Source organism: Bacillus rossius, chromosome 8 (genome assembly GCF_032445375.1).
Source record: "Bacillus rossius redtenbacheri isolate Brsri chromosome 8, Brsri_v3, whole genome shotgun sequence".
In the NCBI taxonomy this organism is placed as follows: domain Eukaryota; kingdom Metazoa; phylum Arthropoda; class Insecta; order Phasmatodea; family Bacillidae; genus Bacillus; species Bacillus rossius.
In genome coordinates, this window is record NC_086336.1 from 51,729,293 (window position 1) to 51,750,095 (window position 20,803).

Below are 20,803 nucleotides of genomic sequence, written 5' to 3' on the forward strand. Positions count from 1 at the left end.
GTATTTGATTTCATAATCATATTTAGAATTATACTTAGCTTACATGTACCGCAGCAACATGTCGTAATTGAATGAGTGACCTTGGGCCTAACGTCTCTTCTACATCAAGGTTGTTGGATATGAGATGAAAGTGCGGGGGGGAAAAAACGCGAGTACGCCGAGAAAACTCACAGGCTTACGGTGACGATAGCCAGGTTTTCACAAGTGCGAAAAATAAATCCGTGTCAGACCCAAGCGGAGAATCGAACCCAGATAGATTTTCTGACGTGACAACGTCTAATAAATCGATGAACGCCGGCTGCACGCACGAAAAAGGAATACTCATTGTCCCGTTACGCACATTGTAATGTTACGCTTTGTCCCGTTAAGCTCCGCATCTATCTCTCTTCCACTCGATTGGAACAACCATCGATTTGACTTTCTCGAGGCACATTAAACTTGAAACACTCCCATTCGTTTCCTACTTTTCCTATCATCGTCCTATCCTTAACAGAATAACACAGATTGGAAGAAGTTAAATAGCAAACATGTATAAAAGTTATAGTTGAAATAATCTGTTCGTTAAAGTAATAAACATATTTGAATTAATGAGTGCAAATAAAAGTAAATTTATGAATTAAATTGTAGATGTCATTTCACTCCTTCTTTGTATCCATACAAAATAGTGATAATTCAATAAAAATGATTCAATTTTATTCATAAAAGTATGCAATCATTTCATCAATGTTTTGTTATGACGTCACTTTAAACTATCGTCCGTAAACCGACTTTACAGACAACCAATTTTTTTTTTTCGTGCGGGAGGTGAGTGTCGTGACCAATCAACCGCCGAGGCCCTCCAGCACCTTGCTGACATGCCGCTGACAGGACGTCAGCAGTTGCTGGCTTGAAGGAAACGCTTGTAACACAGGGACGGCTCCAAGCTGGGCTCTAAGATCACAGAGCCCCGGGTATAGCGACGCCCCGCGCCGGTTTGTTTGATTTTAATTTACTTATTGGTATAACGTTATTTAAAAAAAAAACTACAAACATAAATGGAAAGAAGAAAAAATTTAAAAAAAATTAATTGGAAAGTAAATTAAAGTTCTCGTCAATAAAAAAAATTGCAATTCATGATTTCTTATTAGAAAAAAAAAACTTTCAAAAATTTCACTGGCACGAATAATCAGCGATTCCACCGGAACTTGATGGCAAGCATTTATAAAACTGGGCCCGAGGATAATTTATCAAGAAAAAATAATTATCAACATTTTAAGGTAAATTAGCCAAACCATCGTCGGAATTAAAGTTCCAGGTTCGCTTTAAATTTTTCTTGAGAGAGTTTTTTTTTAATTGTCTGGGTTGGAGGGAGGGTTGGTTTTACCACCGTAAAACTAAAAAAAAAAAAACTGAGGGCAACGCAAAGTCTAGGGCCACTACTGATTAAACGTGCAGAGATGCAGCAGGTATTCTTCGGAGACCAGGTTCGCCAGGTTCCGCCGCAGCAACTGCGAAGTCGGCGCGTCGTCTGTAGGCTACTTTGCGCCTCTTTTTTTTTACGTAACAGTGCCGACGTGGAATAACGCGGAACGTGGCGTCGATAAGAGAGGGGTTGGCGGTGCCGGAGGAGTCGTAGGGGAGGGGTTGAAGAGTTCGCGCGGGGTGTTGGCCGCCCTGCAGGAACAGCTGAGCACCGGCAGTGTCTGTTGCGTGTTGCCGCGCGGGGGGAGGAGATGGAGGGGTCGAGGAGGGTTGAAGAGGGGTTGTAGAGAGGGGAGCGATAGCATCCAGCACGGCCCGACGCGACGGCGCGACCATAAAAGTCGCAGCCGAGGATGCGAGGACGAAGCGGGCGGCGGTGAAATATGCACGCGGCAAGGGCGCGGTCTCGAGCCGCGATCGTGGTAGAGGGGGGGGGGGGGGAGAGAGGAAATGAAACTGGCGAGCACAACGTCTAACACCCGCCAACCAGTGAAATAGGGGCGGCTACCCCCCCCTTGCCACATTTCCTGCAGCCTTCGAAGGTGTACGAACCCCGCTGCGATCAGTCTTGTGAGAATTTCCTCCTTTTGTACGTAGTGCAAACCGTTTTGGAACATGAATTATTATGTCATACACTGCTCAATTGTCATACATCTGCGGAATTTCTTTTCTGTTACACGTAAAAAGAAACAATCCAGAAATTTTTCTTACAATTCTTTTGTTACAAACGGAAAATTATTAATAGCAGCGTTAGAACAGAAAATTGTACACTTGTTCCTTCTATTGTGTTTTAATTATTGTCCATTTTTAAGCATATCAAAGTATTAATTAGTTACAATTAGAAATCCCATCTTGCAAGCATGTTTTTCATTTTTATTTCTCCGATTCGTACAGTAAATTTTGTCTTTTTTTTCCTCATAAAAAATGGTCTTTTCATTCGCTGTCCGCAGTAGATTGCTGGTCACGTGATTACACGGAAACCCAGGCGGTGCAAAACCTTTTCTGAGTGGTTTACCTAAATTCGAAATAAGTGTTCACTTTCCTAGATGTCTTTTTTGCACTACACAAGTGGTGGCCAATTTCACTATTTCATTGTTTTGAAAATTTCCCTGAGGGCAAGATAATATGAATAAATATTACATTTATTGCTACAAAATTTTAGTCATGTTACTCTGCAAAATAGATAATATAAAACGGGCGTTAAGAGGGTGAAGTTTTCAAAAGAAACTTTAGATGCAGCCTTCAAAGCTGTGTTGGGTGGCAAGTCTCTCAGATGTTGCTGCTATTGAGTTTTTCATCAGTAAATCTACTTAGTGGAATTATTTTACATCCCACAAAGCCTCAGGTAACAAAATTGTTGATGTAACTATAGGGAAAAATGATACACAAAAGGGTTTTCCACGGTGAAAAAGCAGAATTAGTGGCCTACTTAGACACAGCTGCCAGGCTTCATTATGGGCTTTCAAAAGAAGAGGCAAGAATTCTTGCATATGAATATGCTTTGGCAAATAATATTAAATGTCGTATTACGTATAGTATTAGTATATTAGTATATTACGTAAATTACAAGTGATCAAAAAAATAAAAATCTAAAAAAATGTAATTTTTTTTATGTTAGCAAGTCTTTCAGTACTCGCCAGTACATCTAACATTTAACCTCAATAACGAACAAATTATGTGTTCTCATGTTGCAAATACACTTGTAATTCGAAACTCGGGCCCGAAATTTACCTTATATCCTTTAAAATAAAGCTGAACGTGATAAAAAAAAATACGCAAATTATTTTTTCCAACTACATTTCTGAACGGGAATCACACGTAGTTTCTGTACCCGCCGCTAGAATTCACTGCCGGAGCAGCTTCATCGACTATCTAATCTTTTGATTTGCAGGCCGAACTTTTTTAACTATACAATGAAACGGCTAAGATAAAAGCGAAAAAGACTTGAAAAAAAATACTAAAACCTGATTTTTGTCAGGAATTTTATTGAAATACTGCCCAGCTCGTTACAATTCGTTGAACAATCACTAATATAACGTTTCCCTCTGGCTTTGTGAACTTCGGTTCGCGCCTCACGCCACAGGTGACAGCATCTTGATTACACAATCCCGTTCTATTTCAAGGAATTACTCCTACCAAATGTCGTATGCCGAGTTTTAAGATGTCTCACATCGATAAAGCTTTTATTCTAAGAATAAGCTCCATGAAACTATATATATGGATAATAATTCATTGCAGTGTCTGATGACCACTTATTCTGGATGTGCAGTACACGGTAGTAGGAGCTGATAATATTTTTTTGTTGTAAGACAGAGGCGCTAGACAGACGTTAATGCGCTAGACAGAGACCCGTGTGTACTTTATGGCTACAGCGTGTCTTCTTCTTAGTTTTCAATCTCCTTTTAAATGGGCGCTTACTCTTACTCTCTTCAATGCCTGATTACTACCATTAGCTCTGTTTTTGTCTCGTTGCGCTTTGTTGCCAGGTATACGCTAGAGCGCACAGAAGTTTTACACGATTTTAATATTTAAATGAATATTAATTTTTTGGTAACTATTTTGTAAATTAATAATTGAAATGAGAATTTTTGTAAAAAAAATATTTTCCTGTATTATTTCATCAAGAGCATCATCTGACATTATTTATTTTTATTTGTTTCTAAGGAGACGTGATTAACGATGCCGTCTTGGTTTCAAATGATGTTTTAAATATATTTTGTATAATTCAATATTAAAAAGTTTTGGCTCTTGTTGTTATAGCACAAACTTTTGATAAATGCATTTTTATTGCTATTTATAGTTTCTCCTGTGAAATAACAATGGGTGTTTGCAGTGAATAAGTTGTTTTCCCTCAGAATGACTTCACCTCTGATAATACTTTATAAAGACAGTAGTCAATGGTCTTGGAAATACTAACAAATATTAAAATTAAAATAAAAATGGAAACTTATTATAATGAATTATGGTACACAAAATGATACTTTAAGGTCCTCTTCGCACTGCGTGGTTCCGAGGTTCCGGAACGGATACTCGAGTGTGCTGAGGGTATCTTAGCATTCACTTCCAATGTCGAGTAGCGGAGTATGCACAAACTGTGCTAATCTCAAGAGTTGCATATCTTACACGTATTCTGCCAGTCCCACAGGTTTCTTCTATATTGTGATTTGGAATGTGTTGAAAGCTTTCAAAATAATTATATGAATGTGATAAAATGGTACCTCATCAGGACCAAATGTGACAGAATCATAAATAAGATTACTCACTTCAGAGTGATAACGATTCTTTCTTCTTCTTTTTTCCCGCACTCACGCATACTCGCATTTGCGTATCCTTCTGCCTTATGGATGGAGGAACAATGCCAGTCGCGTTTAGTTGTGATTCTTTCGTCATGCGGTTCATTGCCACAAACTTAGAATCAGACTCTTTTGTAGCTCTTTGGCAGCAACAAATACACGGCAGTGAACGTACCTTTATATGTACTACTGGCTCGCTGTAGGAAAGGTTTTGATGGAGATTAAAAAAACTGACGAAAACTATCTTCTACTGCGCAGCTTAGTTTTCCCCCCTTCCTTCTTTGCGACAGAGAGGGGAGTGACGGAAATTCTCTGTCGCAAAGAAGGAAGGGGGGAACCTAAGCTGCGCAGTAGAAGCTAGTTTTCGTCAGTTTTTAATCTCCATCAAAACCTTTCCTACAGCGAGCCAGTAGTAAGGATGGCACCACGTTCATCCGACGTACGTAGTAATAGTGGGAGACAACTTGACGGAACTTGACTCGACATGGCTGGAGGTCGAAACAGGGCTGGTCAGAGCGAGGCTAACCGTGGCTCGAGGCAGTACGCTCGCTGGCGCCTCGGAACTGCGCGATGTGAAGAGTGTCGCGTGTGTGTGTGTGTGTGTGCCGGGCAGAGCGTGGTGAAGGAGATGAACCGTCTGGGCATGATCGTGGACCTGTCGCACGTGTCCGTCAAGACGATGAAGGACGCGCTGGAGGCGAGCAAGGCGCCCGTCATGTTCTCGCACTCGTCGGCGCGCGCCCTCTGCAACGACACGCGCAACGTGCCGGACCACGTGCTGCGCCTGCTGGTGAGGCCCCTCTTCTCCCCATACAACAACCCTCCCCTACCGTCCTACACACCCTTCCTCAGCCCCTGTTCAACACCTTCACACTCCTGCCGTAAAACTAACCTCCTCTTTCCCTCCTCGCGCCTCTATCACCCTTCCATTTAACGCTACCACCCCTCCCCCCTCCCACGCCATTACGCAACACCACATCTCACTCTCCCCTCCCCTCAACCTCATCGCACCATGCCCTACCGCCCTCTGCCCCTACTCAACACCTTCACACTCCTGCCGTAAAACTAACCTCCTCTTTCCCTCCTCGCGCCTCTATCATCCTTCCATTACGCGCTAACACCCCTCCCCCCTCCCACGCCATTACGCAACACCACACCCTTCTCACTCTCCCCTCCCCTCAACCTCATCGCACCATGCCCTACCATCCTCTGCCCCTGCTCAACACCTTCACACTCCTGCCGTAAAACTAACCTCCTCTTTCCCTCCTCGCGCCTCTATCACCCTTCAATTACACGCTACCACCCCTCCCCCCTCCCACGCCATTACGCAACACGACACCCTTCTCACTCTCCCCTCCCCTCAACCTCATCGCACCATCCCCTACCGTCCTCTGCCCCTACTCAACACCTTCACACTCCTGCCGTAAAACTAACCTCTTTCCCTCCTCGCGCCTTTATCACCCTTCAATTACACGCTACCACCCCTCCCCCCTCCCTCGCCATTACGCAACACCACACCCTTCTCACTCTCCCCTCCCCTCAACCTCATCGCACCATGCCCTACCGTCCTCTGCCCCTGCTCAACACCTTCACACTCCTGCCGTAAAACTAACCTCCTCTTTCCCTCCTCGCACCTCTATCACCCTTCAATTACACGCTACCACCCCTCCCCCTCCCTCGCCATTACGTAACACTATTACAATATTACTAGTTGGCTGTATAGTATTACCTATGAGTAAGAGGAAGGTAATATGGTTGTTCATGGATAGAGTTATAGTTCGTAACGAAAAAGGTATACAAAGTATTTATACAAATTAATTATGCAAGTATTTATTTAGTAATGAAGGTTTTTTTTAGTAAAGAAGGGTTTTTGTTAGATTTCGAGCCCCATAGTCTCCCATGCCACCTTATTACGTTGTTGTTTGTTCTGGACCCTACACCCACACAACAGCACACAACAGGGAAGGGCGACGTTTTGGATATTTTTTTTTTTTGGCTTTCCTGTAACTGTGGAGTGTGGAAGGTTTTTTTTGTAGATCCCCGGTAGTTTTGTGTGAAGTCGAGCTGTAGGCCGGGGCTACAACACCACACCCTTCCAACCCCTTTCCAACACCCCTCTTTGAAAACCAAACCTCTCCGCCAGTAAGCTGGACTCGCAAAAAGATCTGCATGTCCGTCATCATATTTTTCTACTCGGATGCTGTCAACAACTACTGTCAGATGATAGAGATGCCATTCCCGATCACCGTCTTGCTTCTCTTGTAATTTTATAGGGCTTATTTGTGTAAATCAGTAAATCGACAGGATTATACTGGTCAGAACGTTTTCAGCCATCTCGGTTATTATATTGAAAACTTATTTTTAAAAAAAAAATGAAACGTACATGTAGGAAAATTTCCAAAATGTATTTTAAAATAAATAAAAACTAAACATGTATTTACTGGTCTACTCAACCTGCTCCTTATTTCCTGACCAGCAGCCGATATCTTGATAATCTTAAATGTTTGGCCAAAAAAAAAAAAAAATATATTTACTTTCGTTCTCTGGTCAATGCTAAAATGTAATGTAAGCCATTGAAATGATTTAAATAGATATTTTTAAACTTAATAATAATCATAGTTACAGCGGATTCAACGCTGTACATTGTTAAGGCATCCTCCTATCGACACATCACCGAGCATACTTATAATTCTCGCTACGGACAAGGACTCTTCACAAGGCAAACATATGACTGAGCGATGCTGTCACTCACCACCACTGCACCTATGATGGAGTCACGCACAGTAGGGCCAAAGAACAGAATAACGGGCACCCACTTGAGCAGCCAATGAACGAGTGAGACATTTGCTACGTAGACTATTGCAGGGCCCCTACATGGCCGGTGCTACCGTTGCTATGGCAACGGGGCCCATGGGTCTAGGGGGCCTGCGAAGGAAAGAAAAAAAAACTTAAAACAAAAAAAGTAGACAATTTTAAATAAATCATAGAAAACAATTAAACAGTAAGGCCTAAATTTAGTTACCGATGAAATATTACACCAGAGTAATATTATTCGGAATATGCTGTGCGTACAGAACGTGTCTGAATCTACAACTGTAACAAAACCACCACCAATTGACGTGACACCATGTTGACAGTGCAGAACACCTACACTCATTTATTTGCCAATATTCAAAATAAATTTACGTTGACAATCGAAACACTGACTTAAAACTAGTTTTAATGTGTTTTAAAAATAATTGTGAAAAGGTTAAAAATATATATCTAAAACAATGTACATAAAGGAAAAAAAAAAACATTTTTTTATCTCTGTTAGAAAAAAAGGGGGGGGGGGGGGCGCATCATGACTTTTAGCAACGGGGCCCACAGAATGATGTGGGGGGCCTGGACTACTGTATATTCCACCCTGGAGGTGGCTCAAGTTTTCCTGACCCTCGCCCACAACTTTGCAGGCTGTGCAGTCCGTGTGCTGCAGTGTGTGTGTTTTAAACTGTGTGAGCGTTTTGTCTGTGTGTGGGCAGGCCCTAAACGGCGGCATCGTCATGGTGAACTTCTACTCGCAGTTCCTCACGTGCAACGACGTTTCCACGATCAAGGACGCCGTAGGTGAGTGAACGCGAACCTGCCAGAAGGCCCCCCTTTCCCACAACACAAGCAGTCCAATTCACGCTATTTTACAGTCACTGTAGATCTCTCATTGTGTGAACTCTGCCTTAACGAAGGCAAATGTTCAAAATTAATACTTTAAAAATTGTTACGACAAAAACTTTTGAAACACAATATATGACGTATTACAGTTCCTATATCCACCCCTTAAAAAATGTTAATATAAGAGGCTTTTTTTTTTAATTGAGTAACGTTTTGAAAAATATAAGTAAATTTGTCTTAACAATTTTATTTTTACATTAAAGCCTATACCTTTATCTATTTTTCTACATCATTTCCACCAATATTAAGGCACGTATCGTATCGTACAACCAGTTTTCACTTTTTCCGTCAACTTTCTGCACCGAATCTTCAGTAATGACAGAAGGTCACCCACTTCGTTCCTCCTCATCATGAACGTTCGTTCGGCCGTCTTTAAAAGCTCTAGCCCGTTTTCTTGTCATTCCATTGGTCATAATGTTTTCTCCGTAGCTACACTTTACTGATCTCACGATGAATTTGAGCAGCTTTCGCGGCGGGATTCTCAAATGGGCGGAGGCATTTCAAATACTCGCAAACAAACGAAGAATACGATCGAATGTTTTCGTTATGGCGTTTGTGGCCGGCCAACAGTTGAAGGCGCACAGCCCGCATGCGCGAAACACCGACCGCAGCGCTGCAGCGGCTGAATTTCAAAACGGCACTTACTAAAAAAAACACGTGTGTATATATAGTAAGCAAGTAGAATCAATGTGTATGCTTTGCTTATTGAGATCCAAATGTAATCTTAGAAGCGTAATATGAAATGTTTTTTCCCACGCGAAACTTAGCTAAATGGTGTATAAAAAACCCATGCTCAGCTAAAAAAAAAAACGGTACTTACGTATTAATGCCACTGCAGCAGAAGTTGCGCCAATGCGCCAATAAAGAGCAATCTTGTTGTTCGCACGCGCACGCAGTTATCTTTTGGATTCCTTCTTGCCTTGTTGTTTGCTGATTTTTGACGGCAATTTTTAGTGCTACGAAAATACGTATTCGGAATTTGGCAAAAACAGAACAAGATGCAATTTTATTTTTTCAGGAGCGAAATATTTTACAAAAAAACGAAAATGTACCAATTCCCATGACGTAAACTTTATTTTGGTAAACGTAAGTTTTGGAAATGTAATTTAAGACAGTGTGATCAGGAATTAAAAAAATACTGTGAAATCATGTGAACGGTTGATAAGGTCAGGATAGCTACATTATAAATTCGTAATTCCTAAGCAACCATAAGAAATATTTAATAATATTTTTAATGTTAATATACTAACCCAACCAACCGTCCACAACGTTTGAAATTTGTTTTAATGTAGCTAACCTTAAAAACCGCCAAATATGTAGCTGCGGTGGCGTTAATACATAAGTACCAAAATAAAATTGGTTGTCTGTAAAGTCGGTGACGGACGATAGTTTAACGTGACAACGTCATAACAAAACATTGATGAAATGATTGCATACCTTTATGAATAAAATTTAATCATTTTTATTGAATTATCACTATTTTGTATGGATACAAAGAAGGAGTGAAATTAAATCTACAATTTAATTGATAAATTTACTTTTATTTGCACTCATTAATTCAAATATGTTTTTTACTTTAACGAAGAGATTATTTTAACTATAACTTTTATACATGTTTGCTATTTAATTTCTTCCAATCTGTGTTATTCTATTAAGGATAGGATGATGATAGGAAAAGTAGGAAATGAATGAGAGTGTTTCAACTTTAATTTGCCTCGAAAATGTCAAATCGATGGTTGTTCCAATCGAGTGGAAGAGAGATAGATGCGGCGCAAGCGTACAATGAGCGTAACAGGACACAGCGTAACGGGACAATGTGCGTAATGGGACACTTTTTCGTGCGTGCAGCCAGCGTTCATCAAATTATTAGACGTCACGTCAAAAACCATAACTTTTATATGCGATAAATAACTTTAGGAGCAGTGATGGAACCTAATGGTGATACGTCTCACTGTCGCAGCGCACATAGACCACATCAGGCGCATCGCCGGCGTGGACCACGTCGGGCTGGGAGCAGGCTACGACGGCATCAACCTGTGAGTACCTCCCCCCTGGGGAGACACCTTCACTGAACACCCACTCCAGCTCACGTCGGGAGTGGTCCTGGGTTCGAGTCCCGGGTAAGGCATGGGCGTGGACTTGGAAACAAGATAGTGTGTTGAACAAAGATGTTTCGAAGAGTGTCGATTAAGAATTGAGTCTGTTCGTTGGCGCAAAGCTGATGATCATGTAATTAAAAAAAAAATTATAAATTCAGCGAATGTTTTGTAGGGCCCCAAAACTCTTAATGTTAAATTAAATCACCCAAAGTAGGTTATCGCTAGAGAACTGCAATATATGCGTTATTATTTGCAGTTGGGTAAACAGTTTTCTCATTGGATCATTGACAGGCAATGAAGGACCAATGATAATACAATGTCCATAACTCAACAATATCAAATCCGGACAGAAGGTTAAATTTGTAAGGAGAAAATAAAAAAGACAATTTTTTTTATGTTCAAGTTTATGGAGTTTATCCTAGCACCAGAACACAACACGAATTTTTCAGGTATATATATATTGGATCTGAGTCTTGTATTTTTAATTAATGGGTATTTGTCATGACTTCCCATACAAGACTTATGAAACATAACTTTTTTAATTTAAAATCTCACTCATTCGGCAAGCAACATGAAAGACTAGGTTTGATTTCCTGAGAGGTCATAAAATGCTAATGAACTGTATACTTCTGGGAAAGCTAGATTAAGTGTATTAAGTAAGTATGCTAGCGTATTAATTAATCCCTTTGGTATCTAGGTCGGAAACGCTGATAAAATCTTAGGATAAATAATGTTTATAAAAGTATTTGCAACATTGATCTAAAAAAATATTTCGTGAAACGTGCAAAAATTATTCTAGCTGCATTGTAAAAGTAGCGCTAAATGTCAAATTACAAAAAAAAACTGATGAAAGACTGTTAAGATTTACATCAATAGTGGCATACATTTTTCGCGAAACAATATGAGTGCTTGCTCGGAGATGCTTGGCTTCTGGCTTGTAGCCGCGTTGAAGGCCAAGATATCACCGAAGTTTCGGTCGACGTTGCAGTTCGACCAGTTCCACGCCATAGACAACATCCTACAATACGTGAAAAGATACATCCGAGAATCGGTTGAAATATTAAAACACCAATCGAACATAAATGGAGAGGATGTATACAAATTAAGCAGAATATGGGACCCACTCTTCATGAATCCTTAAAACCTAGCTCTACATCCAACAACAGACAGATCACCTTTGGTTGGCCAAACATCCCAGCCAACCAGAAGAAAAGAGGCCACTGATTGGCCAGCACTCCCAGCCAATCACAGAAGCCCAGCTTCCGATTTGCCGAACCAACAGGCCAACCAGGAGTAAGGAAGACTCTGATTGGCTCACAGCTGCAGCCAATCGGGAAACACTCCCCTCTCAGGCAAGAGTATTAAAAGGCAGGATAAATTTTAATGTAACTTACTAGGCCGTGTGACAAACTTATCCAACAAGACACGCGCCCCGCCCGTTGATCCAAGTGATTCTAACAAAAGTGTGGGGTGCATCTTGATTTACTATGCACTGAGCGAGTCATAGAAACCTAGGTTTCTGGCCTCGCACACACTAATGCCCCGGTTGGCAGTATCATGGATCGGCGGCGGCGGCGGAAGGTAACTACTACTGCTCCCTGATTATGGCGTCTGGAACGAAACGTCAGTGGTATCTTCGCCTTCGACGCGGCTACAACCCAGAAGCCAAGCAACTCCAGACGATGGCCGCGAAAACCTGCGATCTTTACTAATCTTGAGTGCTCGTTAGACCGTGATGAAGTTTGCCCGCGCCAACAGTTTCTTCGTTGTTAATTGGAGGCCGTCTGTAAGAGACGTGTTGTTGCAACCTTTGACGGTGCCGATCACGACGACTTTACTTCCGCACAAAATTTCTGCAATTCGTGTGTCGTCATTAGACATGTAACTGGGAGAAACTCAACCGATCACGAACACAGATCATGCTGCAATGTTTCAACACACTCGAGATATATATATATTACTAATAACACGGATTCATTTCGCGATAGGTTATAATCCAAACTCGCTCACCTTCATGCTGCTTCAGTGATTTGACCACAGTTCACCTGGAAGGACTCTTGAGCCAACGGAAAAAAAAAAAAAACCTCATCAAAAGAAGTATCGAATCACAGGCATCCCGGTTAACAGGTGTCACGTGTTTGGTAGCCAATGAGCAGGCGTAACTGACCCGAGTGCACAGGTGTGTGCGTTCAGATCTTTGCGTGGAAAACACCTAAACCTACCTACGATCCAATAGCTACTCAATTTAAAAGTGCAACAGCATGATAACGTGCCAGACTGTAATCCAAATATGCCATAATTTTTTTTACCTCACTTGTTTATTCAACTGTTTCTGGCATATCGTAGATGTTAGTCGTAATGCCGGTAGAAACAACGTCAGACGGCGGTCGAGCTCGTGGTTGACAGTGCGCTCCACCCGAGAGTGGACGCGGTGTTCAGGAAGGACAGGAGTTGTGCAGGTCTCGAGGGGCGGGCTGTGCCGGGCGCGACTCGCGGTCGTCTGTCTCCGCAGCACGCCCCGCGGACTGGAGGACGTGTCCTCGTACCCCGCGCTGTTCGCCGAGCTGGTGCGCTCCGGCCGGTGGGGGGTCGACGACCTCAAGAAGCTGGCGGGCCTCAACTTCCTCCGGGTCTTCAAGAAGGTGGAGGAGGTGAGCCCCCAATCCCCTCGGCCCCCGGGTGCACGGTCTAGCGAGCTGGACTCCGTAGTCCCACGGACACGTAGATACTGATACCTTAGTCATCGCACACTGCAAATGTTTTTTTTTTTTTTTTTTTTTTTTTGGTAATCGAACAGAAATTTCAAAGTGAAATCACAGATATTTATAAAATTTGTACATTTAAACACTACAAAAACAGGTGTTCGCAGTAATACTGCGTGCGGATTATCACCAAAGAATTTTTTTTTTTTTTGCTTTGTGTTGTCCGAAGTTATTTGTAAACCGTTCCCTGAACAGCTTCAATAAGCATGATACAAAAAAAAAGTCGAACTGTTTAGTATCCAATTACTCTTCCGTGGGTTTTTTTTTATTTTTAAAAATCATGTTTGAATGAAACATCAATTAAAATTATGTGCCAATTTTCGTATTTATATATGCGATAATAACCACAGTCATGTGTCGTACACTACAGCGTGGAAACTGTAGTGTTGCAAACTATTTTTTTTTTGGCGGCTGTTTTCCAAAGGAATCTTTTGTAAAAGTACAGATTTTATTTCCCTGGAGTAATGGCTCTAGAGCGTGTATCTAAGTATCGCTCGCTAAGCACTCCCTGGTTGACATATTTCGAACAGGTATTATAGCACTTGGAGAAAAATGTCGCGTCCAAGAAAATATTTTAACGTCCGCAAATCGTATCCCCTGCCCCTACTCCCCCCCCCCCCCCCCCCGGATGACCCAACTGTCATGTGCTTCACCCTCGCATTTACAGCTCTCAAGACGTTTGACCCGCACTATGCATTGCTGTTGCAGCCGAAGAAGCCTATCAACTTTTTTATAATTCAGAATTACATTATTATCAGTATTTCGGCTGAAATAGTAATAGGTCATCCAGACTTGTGTTGTGACTGTCAATTTTTATAAGAAAAGAATGAAGTTTGTTTGGGTCCACAAACGCTCCCGAAAAGGAAAATCATAAATTTTTGTGTTCGTTCCTCTCGCAGAATAAACCAGTAAAAAAAAAATCAGGCCTATCTCTTATTTCATGGGTACTTTTTAAAAAAAAACATATCTGCTCACTTACTTTTAAACCCACCATCTTAAACCAGCAATAAACCAACGCGCGTAAAAGCTATCCGGCAGTTTGCTGCTTGCCACAACTTGCAAAACTTTTCATTATGTTAATATGAGAGTAAGGTTTCCTGTGGAACGTGTACTAAAATTGTTACAGTTTGTTTCATAATGAAGACTTTAAATAAGTTTATTACAGTCTCCTTGCTTTGTAAAATCTGAAAAAAAAAAATCCTAATATATCGGGAACTTGCTTGGATTTAATATGATTGTGCTAAATTAGGCCTGTTTTAAATTTGAACTATTTTTGCGCCCAGAAATATATTTAAATACTTTTAAGGTTCAATATTTCGTTGAAAGTAGTTCGTAATCTTAAGGGACCTGATTTATTTTACCCTGTGTATTTTTCCGATAGCGAAAGTAAATCTTACATAATACATGTGTTATTTCTTTCATATATTTTCCTTATAATTCAAATCATACAATTTAAATGTTCTTACCATTTAGCTGTTCAATTAATCGTAGTTCAGCACCTTAAAACACTCTCATAAGTTAGCCTTAAATTGCAAAGAGTGTAAAGATGTGGCTATTAAATATTTAATTTTTGTAAAACTTTTTTCTGTATGACAGTTATTGTCAATGTTTGAGTGATTTAATCACCATGAAACCTCGGGTCAATACACAGCAGTTAGCCGATGAAAAAAAACTAAGTAAAATCAATTGATGACATTAAGTGCATTGTTAACTCAGAAATAATTTTAAAAAAATTAAGTATTATCTTTTATTATCACAGGGTCCAATTATTATATTAATAATATCATGAAACAAGTACATGTAAATAAGATAGTGGTTTAAAATTTATAAATAATATACCCTATTCGAATACATTTATGTTTTGTTTCGCGATATAGTTTTGTGACCTCAGTTTATCATTACATGTGTCGGTACAGCATTATTTCCTGTATGTAAATGATAGAGTATGAAATAACAGTGTCAATAACATAAGACTACGGCACACATGATCTCGAAAATATTTACTAGCTCCGTCGGAGAAACTTATAAGGCGTACATATATATTTCAGTGTAAATTAAAATATTGGTAGTTAAATGCTTCGGAATTTTTTGTGTAAATGTTAAGTCTTTACCGTGCAGCACTCTAATCAAGCACTGGAATAAGACAATTTTTAAACTTAAACTTATTTACAAATTAATGAAAAAATTTAACGAAACTAAGAACGAATCTCAATTTATGTTCACCCTGTAATGATTAATTTTTAAGAAATGTACGTTTTAATTGTATTTTAAAATGGTAGACGTGTTTTATTTTTCTAAAATAATACGTTTATGTCCTGTGTTTTAATGTTTATTGTGTGGTTTTGGACACGTGTTTTATATTTCTAGTGTATTCTGCTCCGTCTGGGATCTACGGAAAATAAAGAAATGTATAAAATAATCCTTAAGAGTGGTTTTAAGACGTGGAAATCTCCATAGGCTTATACATTGAGTTTAGCTTTACTTAAAGTGGATGGATCACTTGACCGATCTCAAAGAACGCTGAGTTTTGTTTATGCGCGAGGGAGTTAACATGAGCACAGACAACATTGTCCAGTTAAAGAAACACGTGTAGAATACGGAACGGCAGACCGCGCGCGCTACGGAACCCTACTGACGCGCAACACCGCGAGCAGAAGAAGCCCCGAATGCGTCTCTTAAGATGGCCGTCGCCCGAGACACTAACCATGTCGGAAACAGGGAAGCCTACGATGTACATTCTATATCGAACAAGCCCGAATATCTACCTTCGGTGAAACGTCGGCATTAAAATGATTTGACAGTATTTTTAATGTAGCTATACTAACCTAACATAACCAACCATCCACAATTTTTTAAAGTAATAATGAACAAAAAACTGACGAAGTTGGCCGAAGGTAGATATTCGGGCTTGTTCGGGTCTGTGCAATACAGAATTTACATCATAGGCTCTTCGGAAACACGGATCGTCCGGAGCTTACCCTCGCCCGTAAATGTTTCATCCGACGAAACAAGAAAGCAGCGAGGAGTCGTCCCGGCGGAATTCCGGACATCCGGCGCTGGAAAATTAAAGCATCCCGCAAACATCGGATGCGAAGGGGCCAAGTTAACAGGAACGGACGGCGCGTGTTCAGTTACAACCAGAAACGGGGCGATTGAAATCCTACGATACCGTCGAATGTTTTCTATTCTGAAGACACCACAGACCGTCTCTCACGCTCGGATTGAAGCACGCGTCTCATGGTACGCGCTGTTACCAGATCTTCACAACCGGTCACGAAGGAGCTCAGGAGATGTGCTCATTTCGATCTCTTGGGCGCATTAGTGGCATTGAATCATCTATATAGTAATTTTCAATGTTTTATACTATCACGCTTACGAATCTGCGACAAATTCGCCACTTTTTAACCTTAAACAAGAAACAATCCAAACGCATTCACTGATACGAATTCACTCCAGAATCGTAATGTTCACTAAATAAATAACTAACAACTAATACCTTCGATTTCAAATACTTATTATTTTTTTGGCAACAGCTCACGGCAGTCGGCGTGTATTAGAAAGGGAGAGAGAGAGAGAGAAAGCGCCCATTTGCATCCACACTGCAATCTAAGAGTGGGATTGAAATTTTTTTTTTATTTGCCACATCTTACAATGCTCCGACACAAAAATAAACTATTCGCATCCAAAACATGATATTATGTAATTTTTTATTTAAAAAAAAAGGGGGGCGAATATTTCTTGCAAAATTTTAAATTTTTTTTGTTTTTCGTTCATGTTATTATTATGTTATTCGTGAATCTCTATCTATATACACATGGATTATAAATACTCTATTAAGACTCGTATTCAAGTGTAGGCTTTTAAAAAAATGGATTGGTACCATCTCTAGTTTTAACACACACACAGAATTTGAGCACAGGGTTGGTCGCCGAGTGGCTTTGAAGCTCAGCATAATCTCAGAGATCCCGTTGCCTTTGTAGTGAACGCAACTCGCCATGCCAGCTTGAAGTCGGTGCGCCAGCTAGTGTCGAAGGAGCGAGTGACTGCTGGTTGTCGCCAGGTGCGGGACGAGCAGCAGGAGCGAGGGGCGGCGCCCTGCGAGGACGTCCCGCCGCCCCGCCCCGCCGACAACTGCACCACGCCCTACCACTTCTGATGGCCTCGTGCGCGCCTCTGCACCACTGCCCGGACACACTCGCGCGCGGGCTGTCCTCGGCGGCTGTCCGCCCCTCTGCCCTCGGCCTTCGCCGGAGACACGACACCCAGGGCGAGGCAGAACAACTCCGCCGACGAACCACGGCCGCAGGTGCACCACCACAGAAGAAACATTTCGTGAAACCACTTTTATATTTTGTTCTCATGAAGACTTGGTATACGTACGTCTTTTAACATGGAGCTGAACAAATTTTTTTTAAATGTAAATAATAGAGAAAGTATTTAAAACTGAACACAGAAATCCTACAAACCACAACAAATTATTTCATTGAAACAACACACATCACAAAAAAGTGTGTAAGAAAATAAAGGTGTTAACCCCCCCACCGAGAGAAGTCCATTCAATCAAACATAATTACATAATTCAATCTTAAATACTCTCTCTATCATTCAGCTCCAACTTCAAAGACGTATAACCACCCCCTAGGAAGCACTTTAGACCGTAAGTTATGTGTGTGTTCTCAGCCTATTTTGTCGCGATGAACATTCAGTCAATGTTTGTCGGTCGTGTTCAGACTCACTCTGTATTATATCGATTCATATCTTCTACGCATGGGCCCAATATTGGCTTAAGAACCAGCCGTCAGAACTGTCAGAACTCAGAATGAAATAGTTTTTGTTTTGTTTTGCCTCATCACAATTATTGTTTGTGTATGGCAAAATAAATTTATACAGTTGATTAAAACAAATATTTTGTTGGAACGATTTGGTTGACCCGACAATTTTTTTTTTTAACTCGACTACATATTATGCAGGGGTTACAAAATAAATTTTGCTAACACATGATATTTGGTACGGCCAACCCATGGAGGTAGGAGGTAAGAAGAAAGGTAGTTGGTATGTTCAGTCTTTAATTCAAAATCAGAACACCCCTCACTGCCCTTTCCTGCCTGGAAAGCAACACAATTACTAGTTATAATTCAAATTTAACGCTAATTCCTTGCATATGTGTTGTTATGTTTGTTTAATAATACTCACTACATGTTGGCATTCTTACGTTTCTTCTAGCGAGTTAATTTCAAGCTACTAAACAATTTTCTAACATATTAGCCTTCATACAGCTACTGTTTGTTTTGCTTTCCAATTGCTAGCCAGTTGGCTTCAACTTCAGAACAGACACTCACCTAATACCTCCATGGGCCAAACAGATTTTTTGTTACAACAAAGCAATATTTCTTTCGCCATATACAAGCAAATATTTTTTCTCAAACAAACATTTTTTTGTCTGTGCAAGGTGTACGTACGTTTGTTTACAAACAAACTTAAACATTTTTAAAGTGGATCGCAGGCTTGAGCAGCCAATGTGTGATAGACTATACTGGATTTCAAATCGGAGCCGCATCGAAAGTGGTAAATTTTCTCAACACTGAAGATGCCTGCTGCAAAACAGAGCGAAACGACTGTAAAATCTACCGCTTTCAACGCGGCTTAACCGTGAAAGTCAAGATAGTAGACTTCAACAATTAGCTTAAATTATTAAATTTAAAAATATTAATCAAATGCAGAACTGGACAAAAAAAAAGCTCTAAGAGATTTTATAACTTCGACAACGTACCAGCTGCGTCCGCAGTATTTTGACAATTTAATTGGTAATATGATTTTGACAGCTGAATTGGCTACATGAATTTGATAGTTATATTAGCAAACAGGATTTTGGCAGTTCTACAGGCAACAGGATTTTTGGTAGTTTTATAGGCTAAACGAATTTTAGAAAGTTGTATCAGTAACATGATTTTGACAGTTTTATTTGGTTACAGGATTGTTGCCAACTCCATTGGCAAATGATCCGTTCAATGATGGACTCGAAACTTGAGCGCGCGGTCTATATACATATCTACTAGTCTACTTGTACCCCTGCTCGGTCGCTTGAAGACTGTTCCAGAAACACCGATCCTGGAGGTGGCGTGCAGAGTTTCGTGCAATGTTGCATAATGCATCGTGCCACGAATTTCCCAAAGACTTCTGGTGTGGACAGTGACTCCGGAAGGCCTTCGCACACGCCACGCCTGAAGTTAGTTCCGTTATGTTACCACCGGCGATCCAAGATATTCCGATGAAGAGTCAAAAAGTGTCGAGTGGTTTTTTTATGAACGTGTTGTTAATGAGAAATATTTATTCGTACTTCACCACGGGTTCTTGTTCATCAAGAGCAAAATTTTGTAAAATGGTCACCCCAGGAAAGGAACTTTCATCTCCGTGAGCTGTGACCGTAATGGATAATCGTGATAAAAAAAAACAGCACCGCCAAGCGAAATGTACCGATAAACGTATTTTGGTAAACAATGGCAATTCATTTTTCTTTTTTTTACTAGGACACTTGAAGATCCCCGGCTGGCACCGGTGACTGTTTTTCAGTTCAACGTATTTTTTTAAAGCGCACAAGATAACTAGAAGTTACACTCGTATCTTCTGAAACTGTTTTCGTAGTCATTTTTTGGGTTAAGAAATACATTCAGGACCCTTAGTAGAGTATTGAAAGAACATTAGCTTTAAGTACTCTATAGAAGATTACATAGTGTATTTATTTTCTGTTTTGAGATACTGTGATAATTTTTAATGTTTCCTCGTATTATATGGCGCAGTGGATGTAAATAACATACACACCACGTTCCATGTTACAATTTTTTTTGTTCGCGTCATGTAACTACTGCTATTATATTTTCACATATAGATGAAAGGATGTGTTATATGATATTAAAAGCACAGATGATACCAAATCACAGTACGTATAATATAAAAAATTGTTAGGAAAAATAATTACCACACAATTTAATCAATCACATTTCCTCATAGTGTTACATCACAAACATTTTGAGTATAGTTTAGTAAAAATTTCCAAAGTAAACATATTCAAGTATGCTTAATTGCTACAGTTATTTTACTGTTATGATGCTACAGTAGATATTTTAGTACACGTTACGTAGCTTTATTAAGGCAGTACCAACACACTGACCATTCGACCTTCCCTGAGAAGCTATACAACGAAACAGAGGACCATCGATTAAGAATTTCTGACCAATAGGTTAGTTCTAAGAAATATAGGTATATATTAACAGGAATTAAACCAAAAAAATACTAGTGTTCACAGCATTAATTAAAACCACGTGCGCACAAAGGTTTCAGTATTTATATTACAAACTTTATGCGAGAGCATTTCTAACATATTTCCCACACGGATGGCTTCTCTGAAATAAGAATAATGTTATCAGTTGTGGTTGTGATGTTCATGTAACTTTCTGTTATGTACCACGAAACTGTAATTAAT

General features: G+C 40.3%; 1 protein-coding gene across 1 annotated transcript in view; it reads left to right on the top strand.

Moving 5' to 3' along the window:
- The window catches only part of LOC134535372 (dipeptidase 1-like), a 121,261-nt gene extending 103,696 nt beyond the window's left edge, over positions 1 to 17,565 (top strand). The window contains exons 8-12 of the mRNA XM_063374445.1: positions 5,368 to 5,544; positions 8,276 to 8,360; positions 10,423 to 10,498; positions 13,074 to 13,212; positions 17,384 to 17,565. Of these exons, the coding sequence (XP_063230515.1) occupies positions 5,368 to 5,544; positions 8,276 to 8,360; positions 10,423 to 10,498; positions 13,074 to 13,212; positions 17,384 to 17,479 (573 nt within the window). The 3' untranslated portion in view covers positions 17,480 to 17,565. The remainder of the gene's footprint in view (positions 1 to 5,367; positions 5,545 to 8,275; positions 8,361 to 10,422; positions 10,499 to 13,073; positions 13,213 to 17,383) is intronic.
- Positions 17,566 to 20,803: the final 3,238 nt, after the last annotated feature.